This window comes from Mustela putorius, unplaced genomic scaffold, assembly GCF_011764305.1.
Source record: "Mustela putorius furo isolate JIRA1106 unplaced genomic scaffold, ASM1176430v1.1 tig00003834_pilon_pilon_pilon, whole genome shotgun sequence".
Taxonomy (NCBI): Eukaryota; Metazoa; Chordata; class Mammalia; order Carnivora; family Mustelidae; genus Mustela; species Mustela putorius.
In genome coordinates this window covers 72732326-72746166 of record NW_025421987.1, presented here as the reverse complement: position 1 = coordinate 72746166, position 13841 = coordinate 72732326, and the positions used below count along the sequence as shown (strand labels likewise).

Sequence of the window (13841 nt, the reverse complement as noted above, 5' to 3'; positions counted from 1 at the left end):
CCTAGGATTCAGTCCCACAAGGGGCTCCCTGCTGAGCATGGAGTCTGCTTCTTCCTCTCCTTCTGCCCCCCTCCCCATTCGTTCTTTCTCTCTAATAAATAAATAAAATCTTTAAAAAAAAAGAAAAAGAAAAAACCAAATAACCCAAATAAAGATGGGCAAAGGACTTGAACCAACATTTCTCCAAAATTATACACAAATAGCCAACAAGCTTATGAAAAGATGTTCAGCATAGCTAAACATTAGTGAGATACAAATCAAAACCATAATGAAATATCACCTCACACCCATTAGGATAACTACTATCAAAACAAAACAAAACAAAATAAAACAAAACAGAATAACAAGTGTTGACAAAGATGTGGAGAAACAGAAGCCCTGTGCACTGTTGGTAGGAATATAAAACGGTGCAGCAGCTATAGGAAAAAGTATGGAGGGTCCTCAAAAAATTAAAAACAGAATTTCCACTTGATCCTGTAATTCCACTTCTGGGTACAGGTCCAAAAGAACAGGACATAGGGACTCCAAAAAGTATTTGTACACCCATGTTCATAGTAGCATTAATTTCAATAGCCAAAAGATGGAAGCAACCAGAGTGTCCATTAAAAGAGAAATGGATAGGGGCGCCTGGGTGGCTCAGTGGGTTAAGCCGCTGCCTTCGGCTCAGGTCATGATCTGAGTCCTGGGATCGAGTCCCACATCGGGCTCTCTGCTCAGCGGAGAGTCTGCTTCCCTCTCTCTCTCTCTGCCTGCCTCTCCATCTACTTGTGATTTCTCTCTGTGAAATAAATAAACAAAATCTTTAAAAAATAAAAAAAAAAAAGAGAAATGGATAAACAAAATGTGATCTATAAACACAAAGGAATATTATTCAGCCTTCAAGGAAATTCTGGGACACCAGGCTGGAGCAGTCAGGGGAGCATGTGGCTCTTGATCTCAGGGTCCCAAGTTACAGCCCCATATTGGGTGCAGAGATTACTGAATGAATGAATGAATGAATGATAAGGACATTCTGACACATGGGTGAACCTTGAAGACATTATGTTAAGCGAAATGGGCCAGTCACAAAAAGACAAATACTGTATCAATCCACTCAATTGGAACAGTGGTTCCCAGGGGTTGGGGGGGGGGTGGGAAATGGGGAGTTGTTCAATAGGTACAGTTTCAGTTTTACAAAATGAAAAGGCTCTAGAGATCGGTTACACAACAATGTGAATATAGTTACACTACTGAATTGTACACTTAAAAATGGTTAAGATGTAAATTAAGTGGGTTTTTTTAACCACAATTAAAAAGAAAAGCAGAAGAAGGTACATTATTTAAGTTACAAACATAATGATTAGAAGAACTAAAAACCAGGAGAGACAATGACAAAGAAGTACTAAATTCCTCATCTTTCATACTGAACAACAGATATAATAAAATAAAACAAAATTTTCAAGATTTTTATTTTTATTTATTTTTTTGAGAGAACGAGCACAGGGAGTGGGAAAGGGACAGGAGAGGGAAAGATTCGTAAGCAGGTTCCATACCCAGCGTGGAGACCAACGCTGGCTTATCTCAGGACACTGAGATTGTGACCTGAGCTAAAATCAAGAGTCATATGCCTAACCAACTGATTCACCCAGGCGCCTCAAAACAAAACAAAATTTAAAAAGTAGTTAACTCTGGAACTCTGGGTAGTGGAACTGGGGATTGGGGAGAGATCAGAGATGGAAAGAAGATGTGCTTTGTACAGACTCTTCTTGAATGGTATAGATAATCATTAATTTCTCTACCATATAAAGGTATGATTTTATTATAAAATTTGCTTTCTAGAAAAAATATAAACAAAATATTTAAAAAATTTAAAATGACTTTTATTAATAAAATTGTTTTAAATATTTTAAAATTTTATTTTTAAAAAAGAAAATAAAAATAGAAAATAGGTCCTTCTTCTAACAACATTATTAAGAGATATGATAACCTTAAAGCAACTTTGGGAGGGGTTGTTCAATTTTATTTATCTTTTTAATATTATATTTTTTCTTCCAAGCTTTTATTTAAATTCAAGTTAGTTAACATATAATGTAGTATTGGTTTCAGGAGTAGAACTTAGGGATTCATCACTTACATCAACACCTCATGCTCATCACAAGCACCCTCCTTAATACCCATCACCCACTTTGCCCACCCCCTCCCACCCCCCCAGCAATTTTTCTTTCAAAATACCCTTAAGGTCATTAGTATAAGGGAGTAAAAGTTGAAAGAATGTATTTTAGAATTAAATAAGTAAAAGCTCCTGTAGACTTTCTCTGGCAAAGAACAAGTATGGCATTGTGTTTTTTGAAGGCAAGGGAAAAAAAACCAGTATCAGATATCATCAAAATATGACTTCCTTATTAAGGTCCACATGAACTTAAAATTAACACATATGTATGCATGTCTGTATACAATAGGGATTTTTAAGAAATCTTATTTTGCAAGAGCTAAAAAATATTTATCAGAATATTTTTAAAATAATCCTTAAAAAATGTAAGTACAAACATCCTAAAGAGACTCAGTGAAGGAGTCATGCTTTATCAACTGCCACTCCTTAAGTTCCAGGAACTAAAACATTTAAGGGAGTTTTATATAAACACTTCTCTAAGTAATTGAAAAAGCACCATGTTCATACCATCTACAAACACCAGATCCTTATTATAGCCCTAAAGCTAAAAATGAGCTACAAAATAAAGATATTACTTTCTAAAGGTATAAAACAAATTGTGCATGAAAGATTTTTTTTTCTGGTTTTAACTTCAGTGTTAGCATAAATTATCTTACCACTGGTCTTCGACAGAATATAGTCTGCTTCACCACAAAAATTCCCCAAATGGCAAATTTAGATATAGTTTTAGCTGAATTTTTAAAAAAGAAAAAAAAAGGCAGTCTTAATTTTGCTACTGGGCTTCAGAAGACAAACTGCTTTAAGCATTCATTATGTTCCTATGTTCTAAAATATAGAATCTAAAGTTTTTCCGTAGGACCAAATGCTTTTAAAAATAAACCTGAAAAAAGAACCACCAGTTCAGTCCTTCTGCTATCTCAAAATAAGCTTTTCTCCAAAATTAAATGTAGTATAAAGAGAAAAAAGTCTTATTTGTAATCACTGATATAATAGATTTAGGCAGAATTATCCATGGATGGTAAAATCACTGGGTTAAAAGTTCTGAGGAAAGAGAATATTCATACAATCTCATAGTGCCACTCCTCTAATTTATTCATAAAAAGTCATAAAGCAACTGCCATTTTTAAATGATCATGATGATAAATAGGGCCCTGAGTGGTGCAGTTGGTTTAGTGTCCAACTCTTACTTTCAGCTTAGGGTCATGGTCTCAGGGTCATGAGACTGAGGTGACCCCCACCACCCCCAGGCTCTGAGCTCAGGGAGGAGTCTGCTGGAATTTCTCTTTCCTTCTACCTCTGTCCCTCCCTGTGCTTGCTCACTCTCTCTGTGCTCTCTCACTCTCTCTCAAGAAAGAAAGAAAGAAAAAGAAAACTGGCTTAAAAAGAACTATGAAATATGACTTTGACAAAAAAGCAAAAAAGTGATTTTAAAAAGGCCCATCCCTATAGTAAAAGGAAAAAAAAATTCTCTGAAGGGTTAAGACTCAGCTTTGTGCTGTGGCTTACTAAGCCTCAACATTACCATCCATACAATGAAGATAATAGTATCTGCCTCTGGATATTGCCGTGAAGATTAAATTAAAATGATGGGAAAACACTCATCATAGTTCTTGGAACAACTGGATACATTATAAAGATTAGTTTCTATGCTTTTTAGCATTCCTCATAGAGGGGGAAAAGAGACTGGGCATCTTTGGAGATAATTTGTGAGATTTTTCTAACTATTGATAATACCTCATTAAGGTAAGAGATGCCCAGGTGACTTAGTCAAGCGTCCAACTGTTAATTTTGGCTCAGATCATGATCTCAGAGTGGTGAGATGGAGTCCTACATTAAGCTGGGCATGGATCCTGCTTGAGATTTTCTCTCTGTCCCCCCTCCCTGCTCCCCCTTTCCCTCTCTTAAAAAAAAAAAAAAAGATAAAAGATCTTGCTAAAATTCAACACTGTCTAGAAAACCTAGCCAAATAGTTAAGAAAAATAAGCAAAATATATAGTAAAAAAAATAAGTGAGATATATATTAAAGAGGCAAAATTGTTATTTGCAGATATTATCTAGCTATAAATTCCAAGTTCACTAAGAAATTATTAGAATTAAGGTGACCACTTAAACTTAAATATTCAAAAATAGATGATATATCATAAGCCTCTGAAAACAAAATACTGCATTCACAAAAAGAACAAAATTATAAAACATTTAAGTATAAATTTAACAGGAAATGTGTAAAATCTAAGGGACAGAAACCTTAGTGAAAAAAAAAATCAATAAATAGGTATTATACCTCATAGTTAAAAGGCAAAGCTCTGTATTATAAAACTATCAGTTCTCACATTAACCTATAAATTCAAAGCAATTCCAAATCAAAATACCAGCAAGATTTTTTCTTTCCTGGGGACACCTGGGTGGCTCAGTCTCTTAAGTGTCTGACTCTTTCAGATCAGGTCATGATCTCATGGTCCTACAATCGAGTCCTGCATCAGGCCACATGCACAAATGGGAATCTGCTTGTCCCTCTCCTTCTGCTCTTCCCCCTGCTCACTTTTGCTCTCTGGAATAAATAAGTAAAATCTTTTAAAAAAAAATAAAAAATAAAGTAAAATTTAAAAAAAAAAGATTTTTTTTCTGGAACCTAGAAAAACCTTCAAAAACTAAGCTGGAAGAGAAAATAAATATACAAGAAGAGCCAAGGAAATGTGGAAATAGAAAATTAATGAAATGACTTTTCCATAGCATATATCAAAACTAACTAAAATAATTAAACTAATGGCGGTATGTGCAAAAATATATTTCTCTCCCCAAAATCAGTGAAAAAAGGGACACCTGGGTGGCTCAGGTTGGTTGAGTGTCTGTCTGCCTTCAGCTGAGGTCATGATAACATGGACCTGGGACAGAGTCCTGCATCTGATTCCCTACTCAGCAGAGAGTCTAATTCTCCCTCTCTCTCTTCTTCTGCCTCTCCCTCTGCTCATGTTCACTCTCTCTCTCTCAAATAAATAAAATCTTTAAAAAAAAAAAAATCAATGAAACAGAATAGAAAGTACTTAAGTTCATCTGAAAAATTTAGTATGGAACAAAGTTGTCCTTCAGCCCAGTGGTTAAAGAACCTATTCAGTAACAATATTAGAATACACTTTAAAAAAAATTAAGTCGTATCAGTACATCACAAACAACTAAACCCCTAAATATCAGATTGATTGAAAAGATAATCACTTGAAAAACTGCATAATTAATATACAAAAAATATTTTTAGATGGGAAATACACATAAGAGAACCCAGAAGCTAAAAAGAAGGGGGGAAAAAAAAAAAACAGATGGATTTGATTAAAGTGAAAAACCCAGACAAACAGGTTACAGAAATGTTGGCAACTTTTTTAACAGACAAAATGTCAATGCCCCTTCAAATAAACTAATAAAAAAAAAAGAATCCAAGAGAAAAACTGGGCAAAAGACATGACTAAACAAGCTGCAGAACTACAAATGATCAGTAATGTATAAAAAGATAGCTGTAAAAAAAAGTTAGCATTTTTTGCCTATTGGGAAAATTTTTTTTTTAATTGGGAAAATTTTTATTTATTTTCTTAAGATTTCATTTATTTGAGAGAGAGAGCAAGCGCATGCACACGCAGGAGCACGGGGAGGAGCAGAGGAGAGTGAGAAGCAGACTCCCAGCTGAGCAGGGAGCCCAATGGAAGGCTTGATTCCAGGACCCTGGGATCATGACCTGAGCTGAAGGCAGATACTGAACTGATTGAGCCACCCAGGCGCCCCCACTGGGAAAAACTTTAAAGACCAATAATGTGCAGTTGGGAACACAAGGAAAATACTTCATTGGTACACTGTTGTTTGAAACATAAATTGGTAGGTGTTTGGAAGACAATTATCAAGTTTTAAAATAGGCAAATTTTAGACCATGTTTGCAAGAATATATACTAAATAAAAAGGATGTTCCTTCAGCATAATTTGAAATACTGATTTAATGAAGGTAATTTTTTATGCTCATCAATCAGGGAAAAGATTAAATTATGGTATAACAACACTAGAGAACACTATACATCGATTATAAAGTAAGCAGTCTGCTCTCTCTATGAATGTCTCTAGTTATCCCTGCCCACCTTCACATGGAAAGATGATCGTGAATGAAAACAATTCAAGTTGCAGAAACGTGTAGAAATACAAATCTGTTTACTTGAAAAAAAAAAAGGGTTTGTGTGCATAGAATATCTATACTTAAAGACATATTAATATGATGCAGAATATCCCAACTATTAACAATGGATACCATTAGGAAGTGGGGGTGAGAGGGGAGAAGGGGAACTTTCCACTTTAGGTATGTCTGTATTGTTAAAATATAGTTTTAGTCCTTTGCCTTTGTCATCTGCATTTGATAACTGGTTGCATTTTTGTTTCTATCATCATTCTCAGCCACATTCTTACATAGGTAAGCTGCCAGGTACAGGGCTTGGGACATACAGCAGGCACACAATAAATGGCACTTCAGTTAATTCTAGGCATTTCCACCTGGATGCCTGCAAAGCATGAAGAACTCAAAATTCAGTTACTTGTTCCACATAATGAATTACCTCCTCTCACTAATCTTTTCCTCCTTTATTCCCTAGTCTCTCTCAAATAAGAAACCCATTGTTGTCAGAATCCCTTTTTCCCCCACAGGCAATCAATGTGTAATTCATATTGATTCTACCCCTAAAATCACTGTTCAATCCGTAGCCTCTTCTCCCCCTCTGATTCTCTCAGCTGGACTACTTCCAAAGCCTCCAAATTAGTCTTCATCCACTGCTAACTCATCACCCATACTGGTTCTGAGAGTGAGCCTTCTAAGATGAAAATCTAAGCATGAATCTCTCTTACTTAAAACCCTCACCAAATGAAAAAAAAGTCCGAAGCCCAAAGTATGATATTCAAGAATCTTCATGAGTAGTGCTTGTGAACCTCTTCTTAGCCTCACTTATCAGTGCCCACTTCACACTTTATGTCCTAATAAGGAATGACTATGAGACTAACAACTAAACTGATCTGAATTCCCCAAACATACCATGCAGTTGTGCAATGCCTGGAATGACCCTCACCCCACATCTTCATCAACCAGGCAAACCTATTTATCCTTTAAAAGCCTCAAATGCTTCATCCTCTAGAAGGTTTCCCAAACCCCTCCCCAATATCCAACCCTGCAAGGACCTTACCATAAACACATACACACTCCTTTATTAACTCTTCTATGTCTGTGTTCCTAGAAGTTCCTCAGTCCCTTGAGGGCAGAGCCTTATATTAGTCACCTCTACACCCTCTGTCCACCCTAGCACCATGTGCCTACCTTAGAGTAGGCAGCAGGTATTCAACAATATTTATTAAAGTGAGTTTAAACACACTTTAGGTAATACATGAAATCCTAAGCAAGAGTGGAATTTTAAAAATTCAGGTTTTCACTACGCTCACTTCAACCTTGGAAAAAAACCCAAACACTCAAGTTACCTTAACAAGAGGGTTCAGAGTTGTACTAGAAAGCTCTCATGGACCTCCAGGAAGAATTTTTTCACAGAAAACTGCCTCCTCCTCTGCTTTCTCAGACCTGACGTTTGTACTTGGTTGGTGCTGGCCTCACTAGCCTCTCCCTTAACTCTGCAGCTCCAGTCTTCACTGCTACCAAGCAATTTATCTCTGTATTATCTGATTCAAATTTCTGAGAGAGCTATTTTGGTTTTGGGCACCAGGCCACCAAGTCATTTCTCCTCTGATAAAGCTATGAGGAGTTGTCCTGTGGTTAGGTGTCATGCCAGAAGCTCCAGGACTAATAACTAACATTCCCCCAACTCCCAACTCAATATACTCTTTGTATTTCCTTAGAACATTCTAGAGATATGCCTTATATTGCTAAAATTATTTTGCAATACTTTTAAAAACAAGTCTTGCCAAGACTTGTTCACAAAAAAATCCTGCATACTTCTTCACTGAACCAGCTATACAATCCAAAACACAAGGAGTTAATCTCCTATTTGTAGATGTGCACAAAAAGAATACTCCAGAATGTTATAACCGTTCAATGGCAGTGGGTTTAAAAAGCATTTTTACAATCTTTCTGTGAAATTTCCCATACATTTATAATGTAAAATGAAATGAGTAGTCCAGACATTTCCTTGTTAAACTCTATCCCATAATATCAAGTAACTTTAATATAAGGATAAGCACATACAATAGCAATTTATCACTAACCAACAAAACCTGTTTCTCTTCCTCCTAACACTACTAGGTAATGATTGAAGAAGGAAGGCCACTCACTGACAAACTCCCATGTCAAGGAAAGAAGGGTGTATAGGCTGTGACACAGTCAGATTTTTTTTTTTTTTTTTGAAAACTGATTTATTTATTTTAGAGAGAAAGCTTGAGTGCGTGCTGGGGGAGGGGCAGAGGGACAGCAAGAGAGATATGAAGCTGACTCCCTCCTGAGCAAGGAGCCCCACACTGGGCTCAATCTCATCACCCCAACCAAGATCACGACCTGAGCCAAAATCAAGAGTCAGACAACTGACCAACTGAGCAACCCAGGCACCCCAAACCAGTCGGATTCACAATGCTATTAATCTGCTGCTTAAAAACTAGAAAAAATCTAATTAAATCTGTTACATCTAGAGGGATGTCACATTTGCACTAAACAAATTTAACTGAATGAGAGAACACTATACACGTCTTTGAAAGGAGAAGGCAATTGATTCACTGAAAAATTCTGGCTATTCCAAGATTCAATGTTCATTGGAAAGAAACACTGTTACAAGGGGATAGGAGAAAACTTTCCAATAATAGCCTTTCATAAGATCTGAAAGAATAGAAACTTTTTTCAAATGCACCTTGTCCTTACATTTCTTGATACAAAGGAAGAATTTTCTATTTTAAAATCAGGTAGGTGTTCTAGTTAGCCTACCTGTTTATTAGCTACCCTCACTGGTGACTCATTTTAGTTTCATCTGTAGTAATGAGCAGCTGACTATGTAATATCAAAACCACCGGTTTAGACTATTGTTAATAAACATATAATCTTAACAGATCTAATTTCAGGGGACAGAAATTGGTACAATTTAGAGAGTGCTGATGTTGTCTTTAAATGAGGCTTGAAATGAAGGCACTGTTAGAAAGCTTCCAATGAATAAAAAGCAATAAAGGGCAAAAAAAATTCTTTAACAAAAATTCATAGATTTTTATTTTATTTTTTTAAGATTTTATTTATTTATTTGACAGAGAGAGACACAGCAAGAGAGAGAACACAAGCAGGGGAGTGGGAGAGGGAGAAGCAGGCTTCCTGCTAGGCAGGGAGCCTGCCGATGCTGGGCTGAATCCCAGGACCCTGGGATCATGACTGAGCCGAAGCCAGATGCTCAACGACTGAGCCACCCAGGTGCCCAAATTGATAAGATTTTAAAAAACAAAATGTTAACTTGAATGTTTTGAAGAAATTCTAGTCAGGCACTTAAAGGATTATATGTTCTTTTTTATTCTCTTTTATAAAAATAATTGTAGCAATAAGCCAAGACAATATGACACCTACATTCCTGAAATATAACAGACTTTGATTTCTTTCCAAAGGAGACGTTTATGGTAATTTTAATTTACTAACTAGGCCTATTTCTATTTGTAAAACCAGTAAAAATGGGGGGGAGCTAAATTTCTTCCTCTTCATAGTTAAAATTATTGGAAATTATTTAAATTTAGTAAGACAAGAATTTATATTGTTTAAAGTCATAAATGTAAACCAGAGAACTGAAAATAATGGTTTAACAATCAAAAATTGAGAAGCACCAAACAGGAGAAGGGCAAGCAAAAGGCAATGTTCACCCAATTTCTAATCTTTGAGAGGACGGGATTAAGAGGTACTATCTAAAGTTGAATCATGAAACAGCAGTATAACTTTTAAAGTAATAAAGCCAACCACCAGAAGAACAGAAATAAACTGTTAACAGCATACCTCTGGAAGTTGGGACAATGGGATGAAAGTCACTTATTTTATACCTCTGTACAATCTGCACATTCCTACCATGTGAGTATATTCATTTAATCCAGTTTTTTAAAATGTCAATAATGAGACACCTTAAAAAAAAACCCAAACGCCTACTATATATTTCATTCTCTAGGCCTAATAACTCATGGACTGTCAACTTTGTAAAATGGAAAGTGAGGTGACTCTCTGGGTGGCTCAGTTGGTTGTGTCTGCCTTGAGCTCAGGTCGTGGTCCCAGGATCCCGGAATTGAGTCCCAAGTCCTGCTCCCAGCTCAGTGGGGAGCCTCCTTCTCCCTCTCCCTCTACTGTTCCCCCTGCTTGTGCTCTCTGACTCTCTGTCTGTCAAATAAATAAAATCTTACTTAAGAAAAAAGCCTATATGACCAGTCACTATTCTTAAAAAAAAGAAAGTAAAGTGAAATACCTCATCTATCAAGTTAAAGGTAAGATAAAGGAAGCAAAAACTTTTTTCCCCCACATTGCAAAGTTCATAGCTGACCATATTCAAGTCAAAACATCTCTTGGGACCACTACAGACTTTTAAAAAACAGGCACACACACTTCTAGGTATTGTCTTAAACTGAAGACCTCCTTGATCAATTTAATCAAAAACACTGATACTGTCCAAAATAATTCTTGTAAACTACAGCTGAATACAGTCAACCTAATAAACAAGAAGTCAGAGTCGTTATATCAAACCAATAACACATTTTAGGGCTTCCATTTCCTTTGAAATCAAAACAAGAGAGGCGGGTTTTTTTGTTTCTTTGTTTTTTTTTTTTAATTTGCTATCTTCACTGATCCCCTCCGGAATGTAAAAGTATGCATTGCAGTTTCAACCTCCTAGTACTTGAGTTTTTTTTAAGCAATTTACTTCTGCTTGGACAAACAGTCAGACAGGCCAAAGCCTCTGGGTTTTCTGTTAACCCTTAACTTCAAATCTTCATGTTCACACTAACATTTCACCTCTCTAAAGCTACTAAATATAACTATCTCGTATTTCAAACCACAACTGAATTCAAGAGAAGGGGGTATGTCCGTCAGGTCACTGATTATAGACTATGATTTAATACAACAATATTAGGACTGGGTTATTACTGGTGTAAGCACAGGAGTTGTAACAGGTAATAATATACGTAAAGATCACAGATTTTAAAACCATCCTCTTCTCTCCTTGCAGTATCTCTCCCCATCAAAATGGTCCTTGAAGCAACACTGACAAAGAAACATTCACAGTTCTAATCTACACATATACAGCCTAATCTCGGCGAGACATAAGTACCTAATGCACATCCCTAAAAACCATCAACTTTACTCTTAAATAATAACTCCTATGTCTAATACACAGGCAGCCTGACCACAGTCCGGATACACTTTGTGAACTGTTCTAGGCGAGGAAGGTAAACCTGACTTAGAGAACCAGAGGCTTTAGGCCTTCTGGTAATTCAAAGAACCAGCAAACTAAAGCGGTCCTGTCTTTCAAGCCTAGAGCAAACTTAGTTCACTGAGGCATCACTCGGAATCAACTCGCAACCCCAAACACATTCAGACTTCATGACGTAAAGCCCTAGTAAATCTCTTAGTAGGCGAGTCTCTCTCGAACCCACCAGGTGGACGTGCTCCATTCCAAGACTCCTCCCTCGGACCCTAGTCGGGAGCCATCAGCCGCGCGACTCCCGGGCGCCCTGAAACACACCTTGGGGTGCCCCAACGCAGCGCCCCATGCTCCTCCCCCGACCACTTGGTCACCCACCGTGAGTCCCTAGAGGCTCCCGCCCGGACCCATTCGCCCACATCTCCAGCCCCTCACCCTCCCCGCCTCCAGTCCAAGTGGAGCGGGCCTTTCCCTTCCCCTCCCACCCCCACCCCTACTCTGAGACACTCACCCGCGATAGTAGGCTTTCACCCGGACCTGGTGGGAATGGTCCCCGCTGCCGCCGCCTGCGATCGGGTGAGACATGGTACTGCTGTCCCTCTGGGTCGGCATCTCCTTACTCCCCCGCCTCAACGCGGGAGGCCGTGGGTGCGGGGGGCGCGCCGGGCGCCGTGGGGGCCCTCCGCTGCCCGAGCCTCTTCCAGAGGCGCGGCTGCCGCTTGCTTACCTGTCCACTCCGCCCGCGGCGCGGACCCAAGGGTCGCCTCGCCGGGGCAGCCGGAACCGCGCGGCTCCTCCCGCCGCCCGGGCCCAGCACGCCTCCCCGCTCGGGTCCCTCCCACCTCGCTCGCTCCAAAGGCCCACATTCCGGGGGAGGGCGGGCGCAACCATCGATCCATCTCAAGGAGCCTCACCGCCCGGCTGCACCATTCTTACGGGGGCTAGGAAAAGGGGGAGAGAGGATGGGAGACGCAGCCTGTCACATCACACGGGCCGGAAGGGAGACCTTCTTGGAAGCTGTGACCGAGAGAATGCCAAAGTTCTCCCTACAAAGCCCCCTTCCTGCAGGGAAAACTTTAGGGCACAAGGCGGCAGCATCTCACCCCGGTTTCCCAACTTGGTTGCGTCCGCGGTCAGCCGACTAGGGACTGGGATAGATTAGCCCTGCCGGGTTTCTGGGATTTGGAGTCCCGATGGGATTCTGGGACTGGAGGTTCTTTACGTCGGAAACCATCCGCCCCTGCTCTCTAACCGAGTCTGTCTCCGGCTTGCACCCCGCGGTAAGGGTTCGGCTTGAAATCCTGAATCCAGCTTGGGCATCTGAGGTCACTGGAAATGATTGGGCTTCGTCACGATCTTCAGTTTGTCGCCTGATGAATTCTCCCTTCCAATTGCATAAATCATCTCAATTATACAGTGCCTTTTTGGGAAACAAGACTTTGGTAACCGGCTCAGCACAAGCTCTTTTATGGAAAGAATTTAATAACATAGGTAACAAATGTAATAATGAACGTAATAAAGGAGGAAACTCAACTGGAAGGTATGATGAAAGACCGACATTTCTTCCTTTGCAGCCCCCATACCTCGGCCCTTGTATAGTGCCATCGCATGGCACAGGTGCACAGTATTTACCCAGTCCATCCATCAGCATTGTTTTTTTTTTCTATTTTTTTCTATCACTGCTTAGCTAAAGATTAGGGTATAACAGATCTGACCTTGTAGCCTTGTCTCCGACCTTCCACTGATCTTGGCTCTGTCACATACTGCAAATACAGGTGGGAATCCAGCTCCTGCCTCAGTCCTGGCACCAACACATGCTAAAAAGGCTGGAATAATCAGGGAAATAACTTTCTCTATTATGATCAATAGGGTTGGAGGATTGACTCATCAGTTACATCTGACACTTAGTCTGGCATGATGTCCTTCAATTGCTACAAACTTGGATTATAAACACTTTTTTAAAAAGATTTTATTTACTTATTTGACAGAGAGAGAAGCAAAAGCAGGGGGAGCCACAGAGGGAGAAGGAGAAGCAGGCTCTCTGCTGACCAGGGAGCCAGAGGGGAGCTGAATCCTAGGACCCTAGGATCATGACCTAAGCTGAAGGCAGGCCCCTAACCAACTGAGCTCCTTGGTTGGTTGGTTGGATGGTTTGTTGGTTGGTTGGTTAACCAACCCCGCTGCCCCTAGATTATAAACTCTAAATAAAAATTCCTGGTGAAAGGGACGCCTGGGTGGCTCAGTTGGTTAAGCAGCTGCCTTCGGCTCAGGTCATGATCCCAGCGTCCTGGGATCGAGTCCCACATCGGGCTCCT

General features: G+C 39.4%; 1 protein-coding gene across 2 annotated transcripts in view; it reads right to left on the bottom strand.

The window, feature by feature from the left end:
* Positions 1-12345, bottom strand: part of PRKCI (protein kinase C iota) — a 68574-nt gene extending 56229 nt beyond the window's left edge. Inside the window, exon 1 of one of the 2 annotated variants that reach the window (XM_045088619.1) lies at positions 12038-12345. In XM_045088619.1, coding sequence (XP_044944554.1) covers positions 12038-12138 — 101 coding nt within the window. In that variant the 5' untranslated portion in view covers positions 12139-12345. The remainder of the gene's footprint in view (positions 1-12037) is intronic. The other variant, XM_004756557.3, reaches the window with a different exon arrangement.
* Positions 12346-13841: the final 1496 nt, after the last annotated feature.